The following is a 19,926-nucleotide window of genomic DNA, read 5'->3' on the forward strand; positions in this document are numbered from 1 at the left end:
TGGAGACTGTGGGAGAGGGTGGCTAGCACAATTTGAATCTGTCCTTCCTGTTTTCCCCACCAAGACACTTTTTGAAAAAAACAGAAAAGGTTTTTTTTTTTGGTGGTTGTTTTTTGTTTTTTCTTTTGAGACAGGGTCTCACTATGTAGCAGGGCTGGCATCACACTTGTGATATTTCTGTCTCGGCCTCTGAATGACAGAATTATAGATGTTGCCACCACACCAGATTGTTTGCATTTTTGTTTTTTTTTGTCTTTGGAAAATATTTCATTAAACACCCAGAGAGGCTGGGGGCATGACTCAAGTTGTAGAGCACCTGCCTGACTAGTGCAAGGTCCTGATTATAAACACCAAAAAAAGTTTCACTTCCATTTTCAACTGTGCATGTACCTTTTTAATTAATTAATTAATTTATTTAAGTGTGACTGGGGTTTGAACTCAGGGCTTCATGCTTACAAAGCAAGCAATCTACTGCTTGAGCCACACCCCCAGGCAACTGTGCACCTCTTTACATACGATTTCTTTTAGTGTGTCTTTTTTTTTTTTTAACTTTCCAGAGCTTTCAAAATGGAAAACCAAGTAGATATACACATATTTTTCTTATTCTCTCTCTCTCTCTCTTTTTTTGAGGGGTTGGGTCTCCCTGTGGGAGACGGTTCCAGGTTAACTGTTGTTAACTGTTGTTGTCCCCCTGACTGGGGGTCCTCCCATTGGAAAGCAAAGATGGGTTGGCTCACAGGTGCCAACTGGACACAGAAGAATGCATCTTTTAAGTCTAAGCACGAGAAGCAGGTTGTCTCTGCTGGTATCAGGGCCAGCAAGGTGTATGGGTTAGGAACCATTAGGTGCAGAGTCACTACTGTTTGATTGACTGCCTGGAGATCCTGCACTGGGCGGTAATCATCAGTGTCTGGATTCTGAAATGGCAGTAAGGAGGTGTTCCAGGCAGATTGACAAGGTCTCAGGATTTTATATTTTAAAGTCTCTGGAGGTGATGAGATATCTCTTTGATCACCTGACTGACAAAAGCAGGCCCATTGTCTGACCCAATGCTGCTAGGTACCCCGAACTGGTGAATGATTTTTTTTGGCTAGTGCTCTTGATACCTCTGTAGCCTTTTCTGTGTGGGTGGGGTATGCTCCCATCCAGTCTGTAAAAGTGCAGACCACCACCAGAAGGTACTGGTAAATTTTGCTTGGTTGTATTTCAGTGAAGTCTATTTCCACGTGTTGGAATGGGTAGACTCCTTTTTTTTTTTTTGGGATGAGTAGGGGGGGCTTGCGCCCCTGTCCTGGGTTGTGTTGGGCACAGTGCAGGCAAGCCTTGCTGGCCAACTGAGTTAGAGTTGCCGATTGGGAATGACCAGATGTTTTTGTAACAGTCCTTTCAGGGAGGTTTTGCCCAAATGAGTGATGGTATGTGTCAGCTTTACCAGGCCTGCGGCTGCCTTTTCTGGTATCAGGTATTCTGGTATCCTTCCTTTCAGGATTAGCCCCTGTTTTATGGGCCTTTTTTCTTTTTTGTGGGCTCCAGCTTCCATCAGTGAAGAGCTCCAGGTCAGTATTGGGAATAGCAGTGTCCACTAAGTCGGGCCGAGAAGAGAAGACTTTATCTAAAACCTCTTTACAGGAGTGGAGGGGCTCCCCTTCCTCTCCTGGTACATATGTGGCTGGATTGAGAGTCCTCATCGCTTCGACTCTTATCTGGGGGTTTTCACCAATAAAACCTGATATCTGGCCACTCATTCCCAAGTCATCCACCAACTGGCGGTGCCGTTGAGCAGAGAAGTTACTTGGTGGGGGACCTGGAGCATGATGTTTTGTCCCAGGGTCAGTTTATCTGCTTTTTGCATTAAGAGGACTGCTGCTGCCAATGCCTGGAGGCATGGAGGCCAACCTGAGGCCACAGGGTCTAGCTTCTTGGACAGGTAGGCTACCGGTCAGTTCCATGGCCCCAGTGGTTGGGTCAGGACACCTAATCCTACATCATCCTTTTTCAAGACTGACCTCTAAGGTTAGCACCAGCAAGATATTCATGCCAGGTGGTCCCAAGTCCATAGATACTGTGATGCTGCCCATTTTAGAAAGCAAGTCTCTTCCAAGAAGGAGGCCTGGAGCCTCTGATTCATACAGAAATCTGTGTCTGACCCAGTGTGCACCAACTGTGTATTCTTGTGGCTCACAGGACCAGTAATTCTTGGTGTTCCTATAATGGTAATTGAGTCCTTAGTGAGCCGGCCGGTTGGAGTGGTCACGGTGGAAATGGCCGCCCCAGTGACCAGAATGAAATCTATTTGGCAGCCCTCTACATCAGTCTTGACTATGGGCTCTTGAGGGCCAATCAGAAGGGAGCCCGGTCTGCCTCAGTCAGACTCATTTCCCAAGCTGTGTTTGTCTCTAGGTTATAGGCTTCCTTGGATTTGGCAGCAGCCACTGTCACCTTTTCCTTTTTTCCCTTGTTAGGGCACTCATCTCTTTTAATGTCCTTTTTCCTTACAGTACACACATGGTTTTTCCCAAGAGGGTTTTTCCATCCTTTCCTGTTGGGGCCCCCTCTTGCCCCTTGGCGGGTTCCCTCCTGGATAATTTGTCTCATGCGCTGGATGGATTGGAGCCCATCTGGAGTGTTGGGGTCCCAGTCTGGTGTGGTGTCTGGGATTTTCTCATCTGTTCATCGCTGTGGATTTGCAGTCTGTGGTGGTGCTTGTGTAACTAGCCAAGCTCTGGCTGCCTGGTATACTCATTGGTACTCATCAGAAGTGAAGAAAGTGGACATGAGCGGATGACAATCATTCCAGTTGGGCTGGTGGCTGTGCATGATGTTGGCTAGGAACTCTATCATAGCTTGTGGCTCCTCTGAGTATGCTGGGGTGTGCTGTCACCAGTTCAGGAGGTCAGCAGTGGTGAATGGCTGATACACATATTGCATGGGTCCAGCCGTGTATGACTCATCTGCCTGGGGTAGTGGCAGCCTGGGAGCCTGATGGAGGAGGCATAGGGCTGCTGCTGGGGTCCCTCCTTTCTTACTCATCAGTCTCCTAGAATTTGGTGACCTTCCCCAATGGCTCTCTTTCTTTGGGGCCGTTGGAGGCAAAGAGAGATATAATGAGGAAGCCGCTGGGTGGCATGGTTGGGGGCCCCCGGGCCCGATGTTTTCTCCTTTCCATTGGGGTCCCCTGTATTAAACTCAGATCTTGGGGAGGCTGGAGCGGCTGAGCACACTGGAAGGACATATGATGGTGGATCCGATGACTCAGATTCTGAGGTGTAGTGGACCTTAAATTTCTTTTCTTTTACTTTGCCATTAACCAAAATGGCTGTATGCCTCTGGGGGGCATGAAAATGGAGACAGTCAGGAGGTGAGTGGCCAGGATATACCAGTGTCATGTAAGGAAATTGGTCTGGATGGCCTGGGTCCCCTACGACTTTGTTGCTGATGTGGGGGATAATAGCCAAGTCTATAGTGCCCTCTGCTGGCCATCCTGAATCATAGGCAGGCCATTTTAATTTACAGAATCTCCAAAGTTTGGCTGGTTTGTTTTAACCCCATAGTTACCAAAAAAGCATTTCCTAAAGTTAGCAAGCATAGTCTGGAGCACCGTTGGGCACTTTGACCCAGAGGAGCCCATTTTATATGTACCTGACAGTGGCCAGTGTCTCAAGACAGACAAGGGAGGGGTGTCCCTCAGCGAGGGGCCACACAGATGCTCACCTGGCTGCAACTCCAGACAATGGAGCCGTGTGTGACTTAGCTAGAGTAGGTTCAGCCCAACAGGGTGACTTATGATTGGACGCTAGTCCAATCCCACCATAGACCATATGTCAATCACCGTGAAATTGCAGGTGAGCCCATTCAGACTCCATAGCCTTCAGGGGACCTCAGAGGTGCCCAGCCGTGGAGCTACAGATTTGAGCTTGAAATGCAAGTGAGTCAAGCCGCTTATTCACACACCATTCATTCAGAGTTTAAAACAATCAGTCCCTATTTATTTCCCCTAAAATCCTGGCTAGCCTTAAACCCAGTTGGCCAAAATCACATTGGCCCCAGCTGACTGGAATCACATGAGTCTCAGAGTAAGGAGACACATCACCCTGGAATCACATCAGGGCTCAGCCGGTCCCCTGTGGGGATCGGTCCACACGGCTCCTATACTGATTACCCCAGGGGTTCCTACCTAGTCCAGACGTCTGTTGCAGGTCTCTGTTTCACTCCACCAGTCCGAGGGCCTGGTCCTTAGCTCTGCAGCCTCCTTCAGTCGTCCGGAAGGAGACCCTGGAATCACATCAGGGATGCACACTTCCTGGTTCCAGGAACCTCCATAGGCTACAGGACCAGGGAGCAGTGGCCCACTGTCCAATGGGGCATGGTGGGCTGGGGCCTCCGAAATGTTGCAAGAAAGGTACAGAAAGTATGACTGACCAGCGAGAATAAGACTCACACCCAGGTGGTTGGAGGAAAGGAAGGTTTATTACATTAGCAGGCCAGCACCTGGATATCTCCAAAATGGCGCCGGCCCTGAGCTCAGGGTGGTTGAGGTTTTTATACTGAGAAAAGCAGCAGCAAGCAATTGGGAATGCAGAAGCAGACTTGGCAGTTAGCTGTTCAAGGTTACACTACAGCATGTCAGCACAGCTGTGGACAAAGGCCTTCCACAGTTTGTAATGAGATAGCTGGATGCAGGGGCCCCAGATAAGGAGAAGGGCTTTATTTGTCTTTGGTTCTTTTCCCAGCTTTGATCTTTTTCTGGGTTTTCTTATCAACAGTTTCTGATAGCCTTTACATTGTACATTGTTTAGATTGCCCCCACCATCTCCCTCAACCCCCTCCCAAAGGTTTCATGGTTCTATTTCTTTTATGTATATGAAACCTATCAACCATATTCTCTCACCTTCATCTCCTCCCTTCACCCTCCCCATACTACAAGTATTCCCCCCACAGTATCTGTTTTATGGTCCTGTCTTTCATTTTTAATTTCAAAGTCAGTGTTCAAAGGGATTTCTCAATGTATCCCAGTTGTGAATGTACTGTGCTTGGGCCAGTTCAACCCATTACTCTCCCTCACCTTTTCCCTCCAATCCCCTATGATTCAATAGCTTTCAGTACATATCCTACCTGCACATCTACCTGCACAGATGTAATGCATTTGATACTGTTGATGCTCATCCTTCTCTTTTCCTTTCCCTCCTCCCAAGTTCCTAGGGAAGTTGCACCGTTACAAATATGTTCTACATATAAATGTGTATGTGATCGTGTTTGTTTTTGTGTATACATTTATCTTTTGGAACTATCTTCCACATATGAGAGAAAACATGTGGTCTTTGTTTTTCAGAACCTGTATTACTTAACATTTTTTTTTTACCATTCATTTACCTGAAAGGGACATCATTTCATTCTTTCATTCTTCCTTATGACTGAATAAAGTGCCATTGTGTACATATACCACATTTTTAAAATCCATTCCTCAGTTGTAGGGCATCTGGGCTATTTCCATAGCTTGGCTATTGTGCTGCAATAAACATTGATGTGCAAGTGTCTCTATCCTGATTTGTATTCCTTCTGGAATATACCCAGGAGTGCTATCACTGGATCATATGGCAGTTCTATTTCTAGTTTTTTAAGGAATTGCCATACTGCTTTCCATAATGGTTGTACTAATTTACATTCTCACCAACAGTGTATAAGGGTTCCTGCTTTACCCCATCCTCACCAACTTTTGTTGTGTTCTTGAAGAGAGCAATTCTAACTGGGGTGAGATGATATCTTAGTGTAGCTTTGATTTGCATTTCTTTTATAGTTAGGGAAGATGAGCACTTCTTCATGTATTTATTGGCCATTTGTGCCTCTTCCTTTGAAAATTCCCTATACACCTTTTGGCCAGAACCACCAATCTTCTAGTAATTCACCAAAATGACAAACATAACAGGAAAGAAGAGACGAACCAGATATATGTTTTCTAGGCATTTTAGGAAACATGAAGTTGTTCCTCTGGCCACATACATGTCAATCTACAACATGGGTCATATTGTAGATACCAAAGGAAAGGGTACTGTTCAAAAATGAATGCCCCACAAATGTTACCATAGCAAAACTGGAGGCATCTACAATGTTACCCAGCATGCTTTTGGCATTGTGAACAATCAAGTTAAGGGCAAGATTCTTGCCAAGAGATTAATGTGTATATTGAGCATATTAAGTACTCTAAGAGACAAGATAGCTTCCTAAAATGTGTGAAAGAAAATGATCAGAAAAAGAAGGAGACCAAAGAGAAAGGAACCTAGGTTCAACTGAAGAGCCAGACTGCTCTACCCATAGGAGCACACTTTGTGAGAACCAGTGGAAAGGAGCCTGAGCTGCTGGAACCTATTCTCTATGAATTCATAGGATAAAGGATGTAAAAAATAATGAAAGACTCTGGACTGTAAAAAAAAAAAAAAGATAAAATTCTCTATTTCTTCAATGGGTTGTTGATTCTTTGGAAGTTCAGTTTTTTGAGCTCCTTGTAGATTCTGGTTATTAGTCCGTTATCAGACAAAGATTTTCTCCCATTCTATAGGTAGTCCTTTAAGACTAGTTAGATTGTTTCTTTTGCTGTACAGAAGCTTTTTAGTTTGATGCAGTCTCATTTATTTGTCCCTTAATTGCTGTGCCATTGGAGTTCTATTTAGGAAATCATTGCCGTTAGTCCCAGTGTATTTCCTACTATTTCCTATAGTTGTTTTAAAGTTTCAGGCCTTATATTAAAGTTTTTGATCCATTTTGAGCTGATATTAGTACAGGGTGAAAGACAGGGATCTAGTTTCAGTCTTCTACATGTAGATATCCAGTTTTCCCAGGAACATTTGCTGAAGAGGCTGTCTTTTCTCCATCCGGTGTTCAGGGCTCCTTTGCCAAAAATCAGTTGACTGTAGCTGCATGGATTTATGTCTGGGTCTTTTCTTTTGTTCTGTTGGTCTTCTGTCTGTTTTGGGGCCAATACCATGCCGCTTTTATTGTTATGACTCTGTAGTATAGTTTGAAGTCAGGTATTATACTTTAATTGCTTTGGCTATTCAAGATCTTTTGTGTTTCCACATGAACTTTAGGGTTGATTTTTCTGTCTCTGTGAGGAGTGTCATTGGAATTTTGATGGGGATTGCATTGAACATGTAGATTGCTTTTGATACTATAGCCATTTTTACAATTTTTTTTTCCTAGGGCTTGAACTGAGGGCCTTCACCTTAAGCCACTCCACCAGTCCTATTTTTGTGAAGGGTTTTTCCAGATAGGGTCTGCGGAACTATTGGCCTGAGCTGGCTTCAAACCTCGATCCTCCTGATCTCTGCCTCCTGAGAGCTAGGATTACAGCCCTGAGCCAGTGTCTCACGAACTATTTGACCAGGCTGGCCTGGAACCACGATCCTTCTGATCGCAGTCTCCCAAATAGCTAGAATAACAGGCGAGAGCCACCGGCGCCCGGCATATTTTTCTTATTCTTTTACCATACTTTGTTTTAAAAAAAAATTTAATTAAAAAAATATATATATATCCCAAAGGTCACTGTAAATATGTACTTGCCAATCATCCTCATGATTTATAAGGTTGCATGTTCACTGATAAACACTCCATGGTTTTCTCAACTCGCTGGAGCAAGCATTTGAGGTGTGGCAAATCGACAATCCACTTGCTGTAATCGGAGTAACATTTCAAGCGTGGCTCCAGCACGTGGACATTTTATTTTGAGCCACGGGAGGTGGGGAGGCCGAGGGCAGCAGTGGGAACACTGAGCTGTTCAACGATGCATCGCTGAAGCGCTCTCGCTCTTCAGTCTCCAGACAGTTAAGAAGAGCAAGTCGTCTCCACTGCCAGGTTGTAGGGTCTGGAGCTGCCACCCGCCAGGAACTAGGAGCCGCGGTGCAGCGGGCGGACACAAAGCCCAGGTACTAAAGCGGAGCGTGGGGGCGGAGCCTCAGCGTGCCCCGCCCGCGGAGAGGGCGGGGTCACGGCGGGACGTCCGGGAAGGGGCGGGGCCGCGGCGGTGGCGCCAAATCGAGAATATGGCGCCGGAGCGACTACGGAGCCGAGCGCTCTCGGCTTTCAAGCTGCGCGGCTTGCTGCTCCGAGGGTGAGTCGGCCTGACGGTTTACCCCGCGGGAGGGGACGGCCGGTGTCGGGCTGCCACGCGGAGAAGTGGACAAGCCGCGGCTCCCCCACGCGCGGAGAGGGGGCGTGACCTTAACTGAGAAGCCAGGTCGCTCTGGCACGATCCTGAGGCTGCCGCCTTCCCAGGTTCCCGCGATGTCCGCGCGGAGTTTATTGTTAATTCCAGGTGGGGTCAGGCTCTCGGGTTTGGGCCAAACTGAGCCCGACCAGCCGCGAGCTGTCTCGTAGCAGTCATTTAGCCCCGTGTCCTCTCAGTTTGCCAGGTCTCTCCCTTGGTAGACATGACAATACGACACCACACATGAGAGCCTTTGGGAAGAATCCATGTACGTGTCAGTAGTTGCCAGTTTGTATTGCTGCGGAGATTGTGGGTCTCCCAACTCTCCCAGTTTTGGATTAGTAGTTACTTCCTGGAGAATTGAAAAGTGGGAGGCTGGGCGTGGTGGCCCCCGCCTGTAATCCCAGCTACTAGGGTGGTGGAGATTTGGACGATGGTGGTTGAAGGTCAGCCCCAGCAAAAAGTTAAAGAGACCCCCACCTCAACAAATAAGCCAGGTGTGGTGGTACGTACTTGTAATCCCACCTACTCCAGAAGCATAGGTAGGAGAATCAGGGTGTGAGGCCAGCACCAGGCAAAAAGCAGGAGACAGAGAGACCCTATCTGAAAAATAACTAAAGCAAAAAGAGCTGGGAACATGGTTCAATTGGTAGAGTGCCTGCCTACCAAGGGCAAGGTCCTGAATCAAAACCCCAGAACTGCAAAAAAAAAAAAAAAAAAAGGTGGGTAGGTAGATTTTAAGGTTTCCCTCCTTTCTTACCTCCCTTCCTCTGTTTCTTCTTTCCTCCCTCCCTCCCTCAAAGTCAGGTTTCCTGGCCATATCTGTGACTTTTAAGACCTATACAATTACAGAATGAGCACCTCCAAAATTTTTTGTGCTAAATTGGTACCTCAGCTGAACGCTCCCTGACATTTTGCAAATGTGAGCAATTGATCTATTCACTTTCCTTTCACTTAGGATTTGGCCTAATGTTAAGCTATTGTTCATTAATTAACTTACAAACACAACTAAATCATTTTAGCTTCAAATCACTGTAGAGCTTTAAAGGGAGATGATAGTGTATTAGCTATCTATTGATGCATAACAAATTACCCTAAAACTTAGAGGCTAAAACAGTACACTTTTATTATCCTACATTTTCTGTGGGTTCAGGATCCAGGTATGACCTAGTCGGGTCCTCAGTTTCAGGGTCTCTCATAAGGATGCAGTCAAGATGGGGTCATCTCAAATACCAAACTGGGCAGGATTCTCTTCCAAGCTTATTCATTTGTCAGCGTTCAGTTTCTGGTGGGTTGTTGAATGGAAGACCATGGTCCTTGCAGGCTGCATGGGCCTCCTCAGCATGGCAGGTGACTTCATTAGAGCCAGCAACAGAGGGAGTCTGCTAGCAAAACTGAGGTCTTTTAGAACCTAATGAAGGAAGTGACATCTTGTTACTTTTAAATTTTACTCATTTTTTTATTTTTAGAGATGATAGGGATTGAACCCAGAGCCTCATACATACTAGGCAAGTACCCTACCACTGAGCTATATATACTCCTAGCCCTAAATTTAATCATTTTAGATGGAATCTCACTATGTTGCCCAGGCTGGCCTCAAACTTGAGATCCTCCTGCCCTAGCCTCTTGAGTAGCTGGGATTATAGGTGTGCACTATCACACCTAGCTCCAAAATTTTAGTTTTAAAACTATAGTAAGTTATTCCATCCCTTTTGCTGCATTATTAGAAATAAGTCACTAGGTCTAGGGTATACTCAGGTGTGGGGAGGAATTGCACACAGATGTGAATCCCAAGAGGTGTGAATTATTAGGGGCCATTTTAGAAGTCTGTCTACCATGGATATGAAATACCTATTTCACAAGTTTTAACTTCATTTGTGAAAAGGATTCAAGGAAGGAAGTGCCATGAATATGTAAGACAAGGTGTTTAAAGTGCTCTGGAGTCAAGGAAGGGCTTCAGTGAAAAGTGGCTTGGGCTAATGTTAAAGGATGGACAGGACTTGACTAGGTGGAGGGAGGGTGGGAGAAAATAAAGACCCTGAAGGAGAGAGCACCAGGAAGGTCAGAGACACTGGGTAAGCCTAATGAAGTATGGTAGGGGTCAGATGCTGTATGACTTTACAGGCTAAGAGCTGGCACCCAAAACGTGTGTGGAAAAAAGGATGCAGATGGCAAATATTTATGGACCACCTTCAAGTATATATAATTTTCTGTTAAAGGGTGACATAGGTTCAGATCTCAAGTTATCTATAGTAACCCACTTCCCAGTTATCTACAATAAATTGAAGAGGTGAGACCCCCACACAGAAGCTGTCTGTAACTAACTCAACATATAATCAGTGTGATGACTGTAATAATGTTGATGTAAAGTATAAGGTTGTGTGCTACAAATAAAGAATGGTGTGTAATTAGCTAATTGCTTAAATAGGCAGTACTTTTTCTGAGCATTATTGGTATTCGAATCAGGAATTCATGTGATTTTTTTGTTGGGACTGGGGTTTCAATCTTGCGCTAGCTAGGCAGGCACTCTACCACTTCAGCCACTGCGCCAGCCCATGAATTCATGTGATTTTAACATGAGTGATTACATTCAAATATCAAAACCTAGTTTTTCTATTAAAAACCAGTGAGATTACTGGAATTTACTTTCAGCAAATACATTTTCACTTTTCTGGTTTTTTTTTTTTTTTTGGCAGTACTGGGTTTGAACTTGGCCCCTGCTCCAAACATTTTTCAACTTAATAAATATATAAGTGTCTGCTATATTCAGGATGTGGCACCTGACACTGAGTCAGAAAAATTACTGCTGTAAATGTAAGGTGGTAAGCAGTGCTCAGTTCATGAGATGAGTCAAATACAAGATATATATATACATGTGATTTTTAACAATTTCAGAAGGAAGGGGAGATTGCAGCAGGTAAGGCTGGTGTAGCAAGGCTCTGTAGAAGAAGTATGTGATTTGGGGCTTTAAGAATAGTTATGTTGGTTAGCGGTGGATAGAGGATGGTTTTGCTTAGAAAGTGCAAGAAAGGTGAGTTGTATGGCTAGTGGAGTGGCTCAAGCAGTAAGAATGCCTGCTTAGCAAGCATAAGGCCTTGAGTTCAAACTCCAGTGCTGCCATAAATAAATAAATAAATACATAAGAATCTAGTTTCAGGAAAGGCGAGTTCTGCTTGAAAGCAGGAGGCGGGTCTTAATTTCAATGCCATTGGTTAGTGCTACTTTTTGGCATAAAATTTTTAGCCTTTAATAACCATTGACATGCCTCATCATTTCTTTCCCTTCCTTTCCAGTGAAGCTATTAAGTACCTCACAGAAGCTCTTCAGTCTGTCAATGAGTTAGAGCTTGAAGATACGCTAGAAAAGATCATCGATGCAGTTGAAAAGCAGCCCTGTAAGTAACGCTTTCTGATAACTCTTGTTAGATTTATAGATTTAACTAGAAGTTGAGGGTTCATATTAAGATGTTCCAGTGGTAGTATTTCTTCCCAAAGGGTTAGTTCGGTTGTAACCTCAGAATGTTCCTCGGGGACTGTTATAGCTCCCTGTCTCCGTTGGAAGGTGTCATGGCCATCTACCCTGCACTTGACTCCTGGATTTGATCTGGTCCTCTTTGGTCACTGTCTTTCTACACGCCTGTTGATATGCCTTACTTAAGTTAGGTACTTCTAAATGTTTGGGGAAAAAGAGAAAAGTGAGCAGTGCTAACTTTCCCTTCTTGCTTTCTTCAGGAATTTTTTTTTTATTCATTTATTCACATGTGCATACATTGTTTGGGTTGTTTCTCCCCCCTGCCCCCCGCCCCCACCCTCTCCCTCTTCAGGAATTTTTTAAATACTTCACCTGACACCAGAAGCATGGGCCTACAAAGAAGAAATGCTTGGACTGGGGACATGGCTCAAGTGGTAGAGTACCTGAGTTCAAACCCCAGTACAGCAAAAAAAAAAAAAAAAAAAAGCCAAGAAGAAATGCTCTTCTTTTGGGGGAAAAAAAGATGTTCAGTGTTTCCAGTGCCTTAAAGGATAGAAGTGGATGTGGCTTACTCCTATTTTGAATAGATGCCAATATCTTCAAACATGTAGGAAGTAACATATTCCATGATACAACAGAAATATTTATTTATTTATTTTTTATCGTATTGGGGCTTGAAGTCAGGGCCTACTCCTTGAGCCACTCCACCAGCCCTTTTTTGTGAAAGGATTTTTTCGAGATAGGGTCTTATGAACTATTTGCCTAGTATAGCTTTGAACCTTGATTCTCCTGATCTCTGCCTCCTGAGTAGCTAGGATTACAGGCGTGAGCTACTGGTGCCCAGCAGAGCAGAATTTTAGATACACCTTTGCTTTATTTTCCTTTACAGTTGAAAATTTAGAAATGGATGCTTATCTTTAATTATCATATATATTAATTGCACATTAATTTGAGTTGGAACATGGTGATTAAATATTAAGCTTGCACTGAAAACAAATGATTAAAGGTGCCCACTTCAGAATCAGGCCTGGGTTTGTGTTGCTCTCTATCTGCTGTAGCTGGTTCTTATAGAGTTATTCAGCCTCTTAGAGTTGTACCTGTAAGATATGGGGATGTTAACATCAGTGTTACAGGACATCTGTCTAACGGAATGTTGCTTGTAAAGTACTGAACATAGTGCCACACATTTACTAAGTGCTGACTGAATAGAAGCTGTTGCTGCTGCTGTTATTATTGTCACACTTAATGAAACATAGCAGTTGTGATTAAGCCATGCTACTGTAACCTCAGTGAAATTGGGAACTTACAGAAATGTTTTTGTCACTAAGTTTATGTCACTGGACAATATTTACAAAATGAAGGTATTTAACTATATATTAAGGGGTTAAAGCTGCATAAGCCATGGAAAATTAAGGTATTTGACAAATGGTTTTTGTTATTGTTCTGATCAAACACTTATTTTCCTCCTAGAAACTATATTCAAGTTGAGCATCTCTAATCTGCAGATTCAAAATCAGAAACACTGCAAAATCCAAAACTTTTTGAATGCCACAAGTGGAAAATTCCACACCTGATCTCATGTTATGTCATAATCATTACACAGGTGCACTAAAAATATGGTATAAAATTACCTTCAGGCTATATTAAAAGAGCTGGGTATAGTGGTGTCTACTTATAATCTCAGTACTCAAGAGGCTAAGGTAGGAGAATTGTGAGTTCAAGACCACCCTGGGATACATAGCAAGTTCAGTGCCAGCCTGAGGTGCATAGTGAGATCTTGTCTCCAAAAAAGCAGAAAAAAAAATAAATGAAAGACTTTTCTTTTTTTTTTCCTCTTTATTTATTTATTTTATTATATTATTGTTGTACTGGGGGTACATTGTGACATTTATAAAAGTTCTTACAATACATTATAGTTGATTTCACCCCCTCTATCTTTCTCCTTTATCCTGTTCCTGGAATAGTTTCAACAGTTCTTATTTTTCCATTTACATACATGAGTACATAATAATTCCACCATAGTCACCCTCCTACACCTTTCCTTATATCCTGCCCTCTTCTACTGGTACCAACCCCTAGATAGGGCCTGTTTTACCTTCCTGTTCTCCATTTTTGAAAAAAAAGCATTTTTGTTTGTTTAAGATAGCTATACAGTGAGTTTTATTGTGACATTTCCATATAAACATGTATTATATTTGGAATCGGTTCGTGCCCTCTCTTTTTTCTCCTCATAAAAGTGTTTTGTATTTAGACTTGGGTCCCATCCCCCACCCCGAAATCTCATTATATATACAAGTATCCTAAACTCTGAAAAATTGCTAAATCCAAAACACTTCTGGTCCCAAGTATTTCAGAGAAGGATATTCAACCTATAATGAGAATCCCAATTTTGGTTTTTGCATGTTATTTTTAGGAAAAGAGATATCTGAAGAAAGAACTAAATTTTTTTTTTTTTTAAGAATAGGGTCTTGCTATGTAACCCATGCTGGCCTCAAACTGTGATCCTTTGGCCTCAGCTTCCTGAAGTGCTGGTATTACAGGTGTGCATCACTATATCCAGTGAAAGAACTAATTTTTTATGTTTTTTTAAAAATTTGACTTTGAACTTTTCTCTTTCCAGTGTCCTCGAACATGATAGAACGGTCTGTAGTAGAAGCAGCGGTCCAGGAGTGCAGCCAGTCAGTGGATGAAACGATGTATGTGGATAAAATTGACTTTTTTTTCCCATGGGAGGAGGCATTATGAGTGCTTATTTGCAATTATTTTCTTAGGGACATAATTAGTGATCAATAGGTCTATAGTGGTAGCTGTTGTTATTTCTGTGTCTTTTTAAGTGATAGCCTATGTTATAACTCATTATGACTTACCTTATATTTCTCCCTTGGGTGTGAGATTTTAGTGTTTGTTACTTTTCCCAACCAATGTGATTAGATATATTTCATGCCATGAATGAAATGAATTGAATATCAGAAGTGTAATTTACTTTTCTCTTAGGTTTCCCTAAGAGAAGGTCAGTGACTTGACTTGGTCATGTCGTGAATGGCTCTTTCCACTATCTCATGTTTTTAGGCTAAGGTAGTTATATGGCAAAAGTTGGCGGGGTGGGCAGTTCTCTGAATGCCCCTCTTTCCTTTTCTCTTTTGATACACTTCCAAATTCACAAAATTTAACTGGAAAGTAAACATCTAGGAAGATGGGTAGGGAGACAATTTCAGCTTTATAGTTCCTTCCTACTTGGGGCAATGGAGTTCAAAAGAACTGCTAAGAAAAATATAGAAATTGAGGAGTTTTAATTTCACTCTTGCAAATTCATTTAAAATAGCAGAGTATAATGAAATGCACTGCCATTTAAAGATTTATAATCCTAAAATATGTATTACCTATTGTTTATCCTAAAGTTCCTTGTTTCTGGTCAGGCTGTGTATATAATATAGCCTTCAGTTAGGTCCAGCAGGGACTGAATGATCAAAGATAGCAGTTTCGTTTGTCAGGAAGTCATTATATCATAGCACAAGAGAGAGGCTGTCAGTCTTACAGGTGACGAAGTGGCATGACAAGGCCTGAGAGTGTGACTCAAGTGATAGAGTGCCTTCTTAGCAATATCAAGGCCCTGATTTAATCCCCAGTACCACAAAAAAAAAACAAAAAAAACCTCAGAAATAGCATGACAAGTTAGATAATGTGCTCAAGCTAATCCACTAGAAACTAGTGGGGCTGTGTTTCGTTTTCTTTGAGTCTACCAGTTCTCTGCTACTACTTATCAACAAGGTAGTGTGAACCTTTTCTTTTTTTTTTTTTTTTGACCATTTTTAATTTGGGAAATAAATATAATTTTAGGGAAGGTTTTTGTTTTTTTTAAGTTGGGATATTAATGAAATAGTGTGAATTTTTTTATCATCTTTTAAAAGTGGTTATGTTATTAACAATGTCTGAAATTAATTTTTTTTCATCTATAACACTATATAAATCTCAAGGATGTGGCCAGAATTTGGGAGGTCCTTTTTTTTTTTATGTTTTTTCTTATTCATATGTGCATACAATGCTTGGGTCATTTCTCCCCCTTGCCACCACCCCCTCCCTTACCACCCACTCTACCTCCTCCCTCTCCCCCCTCTACCCCCTCGATACCCAGCAGAAACTATTTTGCCCTTACCTCTAATTTTGTTGAAGAGAGAATATAAGCAATAATAAGAAGGACCAAGGGTTTTTGCTAGTTGAGATAAGGATAGCTATACAGAGAGTTGACTCGCATTGATTTCCTGTGCATGTGCATTACCTTCTAGGTTAATTCTTTTTGATCTAACCTTTTCTCTAGTTCCTGGTCCCCTTCTCCTATTGGCCTCAGTTGCTTTTAAGTTATCTGCTTTAGTTTCTCTGCGTTGAGGGCAACAAATGCTAGCTCATTTTTTAGGTGTCTTACCTATCCTCACACCTGGGAGGTCCTTTTTCTACTGTAAAACTTTTCCTATGACACTTTTTGCATAGTATTTTAGACTTAGAAATTACTGGAAGTGAATCATATTTTTTTCTTTCATGCTATATATATTGTAGCTCATAAAAGTAGTGCATTTAGGAAGAGAATTCTTTAAAATGTGACTGTTTTATACATAAATATCTTTTTCAATAGACATTCTTAATTAGAAGTTAACTTGGTTTTTTGTTTTTTGAGACAGGGTCTCTCTATGTAGCTGAGGCTGGCTTTAAGCATGTTATCCTGCTTCCAGAGTGCTGGAATTATAGGAGTGGATCAACACACATGGCACTTTTTTGTCTCTTGAAAATAGAATGCCCAAGCTAAAAACTACTCCCGTATTATTTTTGACACTGTAAGAAATTGAGTACATGTCCTGAAAAATATGGAAAGCATATCATATTTGACATAGGATTATAATGTGAGTTATTATGTTCATCTAGAATACTGAGGTTTTCAGTAAATCAGGTCTGTTTTTTGGAATGTTTTTCAGAGAGCATATCTTCAATATCATTGGAGCTTTTGATGTTCCACGTTTTGTATACAATTCAGAAAGAAAAAAATTTTTTCCGTAAGTATACCATATAACCATCTATTGATTTTAAGTTAACTTTAGTTTACATTTTTTTCAGAAGGTGTATAGTTTCATGTTTTAATTTTGGCCTACCTTTGTATATTTATGATAGTAAACAATAGGTGTTCCTTGTTTTTTTAGTTTATTAATGACCAACCACCCTGCACCAAATTTATTTGGAACAGCAAGAGATAAAGCAGAGCTTTATCGTGAACGATACACTATTTTGCACCAGGTAAGTTGGGTGGAAAGAACCACCAAGTAAATTGGGGAAAAAAACAGAGTATTTCAACTTTGGGAAATCTCAGGAATATTTAAAGGATGAAATTTTGCAGTTCAAAGACAGCCATAAAAAAGACTGTTACTGAGCTGTCTGCAAATGAGACTATATAGGTAATACAGAGATGCAAAAGATATTTCCCCTGAATAATGATGACAGTAAAAATAGTAGCTAACATTTAGTACATGATTTTACATTATTTATCTCATTTAATCCTCCAACAGAAATACAGGTAAAAATGCTTCCATTATTCTCATTTTACAAATGAGGAAACTGAAGCCTAGAGAGAGTTAGTAACTTGTCCAAAGTTTGTACCTAATAAGTAGAAGTAGGGTTTGAACCTAGTCTGTCTGCCGTCTACTCTGCTGTACAAGCAAAGTATAATTTTATATGTCCTGTAAAAGAGGTACAAACAGAATGTATTCAAGGGGAAATGAGGGAGAGCTTCAGGAACATGATGGATTTTAACATGGGCATCATGGAAATGGAGAAAAGGGGTTGCCACAGTGTGAATGAAGGCACAGCAAAGGACAACATGGACTATACCGGAAATGGTGAGCAGCCAAGGGTAGCATGGGGTACATTTGGAAAGGCAAATGGGAACCAAACCCTGGGAGCATTTTGGGTGCTACTTTTAGAAGTTGTGATTGTGTTCTCATATAAGGAGCCTTGGAATACCCAAGAGACTCAATCACATGTGGGTTTTGTGAGTGCTTCCTATACCAGCAGATCTGAGGATGAATTAAGAGTGTGAAAGAAGACTTATATTTGTCTGTGTTATTAGTCCTGGCATAAGTGATAGCAGAGAAGAGGCAAGTGGGGTAGAAAGGGACCAGCTCTAGAGTAGTGGGAACTATAGTTAGTAGTCACTGATTGATAGGAAGAAGGGAGAGGATGAAGATGAATTGAAGATGAATCAAAGATGAATAAGGGTTGAGTTAGAGAATAGAACAGTAGAATAATATGTTAACAAACAGGGTGAAGAAAATTTATGGAAGGTGGTGGCAGGTTCGCTATTAAGTATTTGCGTTAAGGTTGCCAGGAAAGTATTGGTGAAATGTACATTTGGAGCTAAGGAAAGAAATTGGGGGTGGGTGTGGGGGAGATTGATTGATTTAGGGAGTACCTGCATAGAGTAAAAAATGGAACTACAGGATGAGACCCTGAAGAAAAAGGCAGTAGAGAAAGGGGAAGAGGCTAGGATGTAGGGACAGGCTGGGATGGTGTTGTATGGCAGAAGCACTGGAAGTTTTCAAGGCGGCAAGGTAGTTAGCATGGCAAGCTGGTTGAAGAGGTAAGCATCGTCCTTGGCTGCTTCCATCACCAAGTGTTGCCACATTCGTCTTCCTGAAATGTGATTCTCAGCATGTCATGCTTTGCACAGAAGTCTTTCTAGAAAGCTTAATGCTACTGAGTTAAATACAAATTACCTTTGAAAGTTGAGATCTTGTATCACACATTTGTGGCCTAATCTCTGGTTTTCCTTTAGTTATACTCTACTTGAGCCAAAACTGAAATATGGAATGTTGTTTGTTGCTTCCACTTCTTCTGTGACTGCGTATACTACTGGCTACTCTTCCCTTTTCTGAAGCCTGCTGTGAAATTTCCTAATTTTGGAAGTCCCTTCTCAAATTCCTCCCTTCATTTTGAAGCCTTTCTTGATCTCTAGTTGGATACAGTTTCTTCCCTAAGTCCACTGAGAAGTCTGTCTTCTATGTCACTTACTAGAATTGCCCTCCCTTGCATTCAAGTTGTTTATTCCTCTTAGCAGACTGCGAAGTCCTTAATTACTTAATTAAAGTACTTAATTACTTCCTTTGCCACATTTGGCACAGTGTTTTTCACAGAGAAGATAGTAATTGCCACATTTCTTCTTTTCATTCATTCATTCATTCACTCATTCATTCAATTTATTTATTTATTGCGGCATTTTTGAGAGAGGGTTTCACTGTGTAGTTCAGGCTGCCCTAAAACTCAAGATCCCCCTGCCTTAGTCTCCAGAGTGCTGCGATTACAAGTATGTACCACCATGCCTTGACTCTTTTTTTCATTCTTAAAAAAAAAAAAAGACATGTTTTAAAGTCTATGGTATTATTTTGGAGGTGCCACTTAGCCCTTTTGAGCTTCATTTTTCTCATCTGTAAAAACTGAAATTCATTCCCATTCATATTTTCATTCCAGTTACCTTCCTGAAAACAAATTTGATCTTATCATTATTCTACTTCAAAATCTTTGGTTTGGGATGGTGTGCAATGTCTATATTGTATGGGCTCTTTTAATTTGATGTTACAGAAACTCAAAGTAACTAAAACCAAATAAGAACTATGTTATCTTGACTTACCAAGAAGTCGAAAGGTTGATTGGCTTCAGGCATGGCTGAATCTAGGTGCTTACACAATGTCATGAAGCATCTGTGTCTCATCTCTCTCTCTCTCTCTCTCTCTCTCTCTTTTTTTTTCCAAATTGATTAACCTGTTCTTTTCTTTCTTTTTTGATGATACTGGGGATTGAACTCAGGGCCTCACATTTGCTTGGCAGGTGCTCTACTACTTGAGCTACACCTTTAGCCTCTCTTTTTTTTTTTCAGTGGTTTTCTGAGGAAGGCTCTCATTGTGTAGCCCAGTCTGGCCTTGAACTTTCCATCTTTTTACCTGAGCCTTTCTATCCCAGCCTAAGAGTTCTGGGATTAAACATGTACCATCATACCCAGCTTATTGTCCTTTCAAATAAGCTGTCTCTTTGGAGCAATAAAAATGGCCACTAGGGCCTTACCAACTTGAAGACAGGTCCTCTTTTGCAGTAGTTGTAACAGAAGTCTTGAATGTCTTCTGTTGGTCTAGCTTGAGACATTTGTTCATCCTTGAAACCTGTCCAAGAAGATGGAGTACTTTCAGTTTTCAGCCTTGGTTGTCTGTAGAAGGGGAAAGAGGCAC

At 41.7% G+C, this 19,926-nt stretch overlaps 1 protein-coding gene and 1 pseudogene across 5 annotated transcripts in view; both read left to right on the forward strand.

The window, feature by feature from the left end:
- Pole2 (DNA polymerase epsilon 2, accessory subunit) overlaps positions 1-19,926 on the forward strand; it is a 39,101-nt gene that overhangs the window by 457 nt on the left and 18,718 nt on the right. For 2 of the 5 annotated variants that reach the window (XM_020174574.2, XM_074068025.1), the window contains exons 1-5: positions 7,998-8,101; positions 11,491-11,591; positions 14,289-14,364; positions 16,633-16,710; positions 16,855-16,948. In XM_020174574.2, the coding sequence (XP_020030163.1) occupies positions 8,034-8,101; positions 11,491-11,591; positions 14,289-14,364; positions 16,633-16,710; positions 16,855-16,948 (417 nt within the window). In that variant the 5' untranslated portion in view covers positions 7,998-8,033. Of the gene's footprint in view, positions 1-7,414; positions 7,436-7,804; positions 7,917-7,997; positions 8,102-8,165; positions 8,306-11,490; positions 11,592-14,288; positions 14,365-16,632; positions 16,711-16,854; positions 16,949-19,926 lie in introns of those variants that run through there. The other 3 variants (XM_074068028.1, XM_074068029.1, XM_074068027.1) reach the window with 3 other exon arrangements.
- Positions 5,908-6,386, forward strand: LOC109693124 (large ribosomal subunit protein eL21-like; annotated as a pseudogene).

Source organism: Castor canadensis, chromosome 3 (genome assembly GCF_047511655.1).
Source record: "Castor canadensis chromosome 3, mCasCan1.hap1v2, whole genome shotgun sequence".
NCBI classification, from domain to species: domain Eukaryota; kingdom Metazoa; phylum Chordata; class Mammalia; order Rodentia; family Castoridae; genus Castor; species Castor canadensis.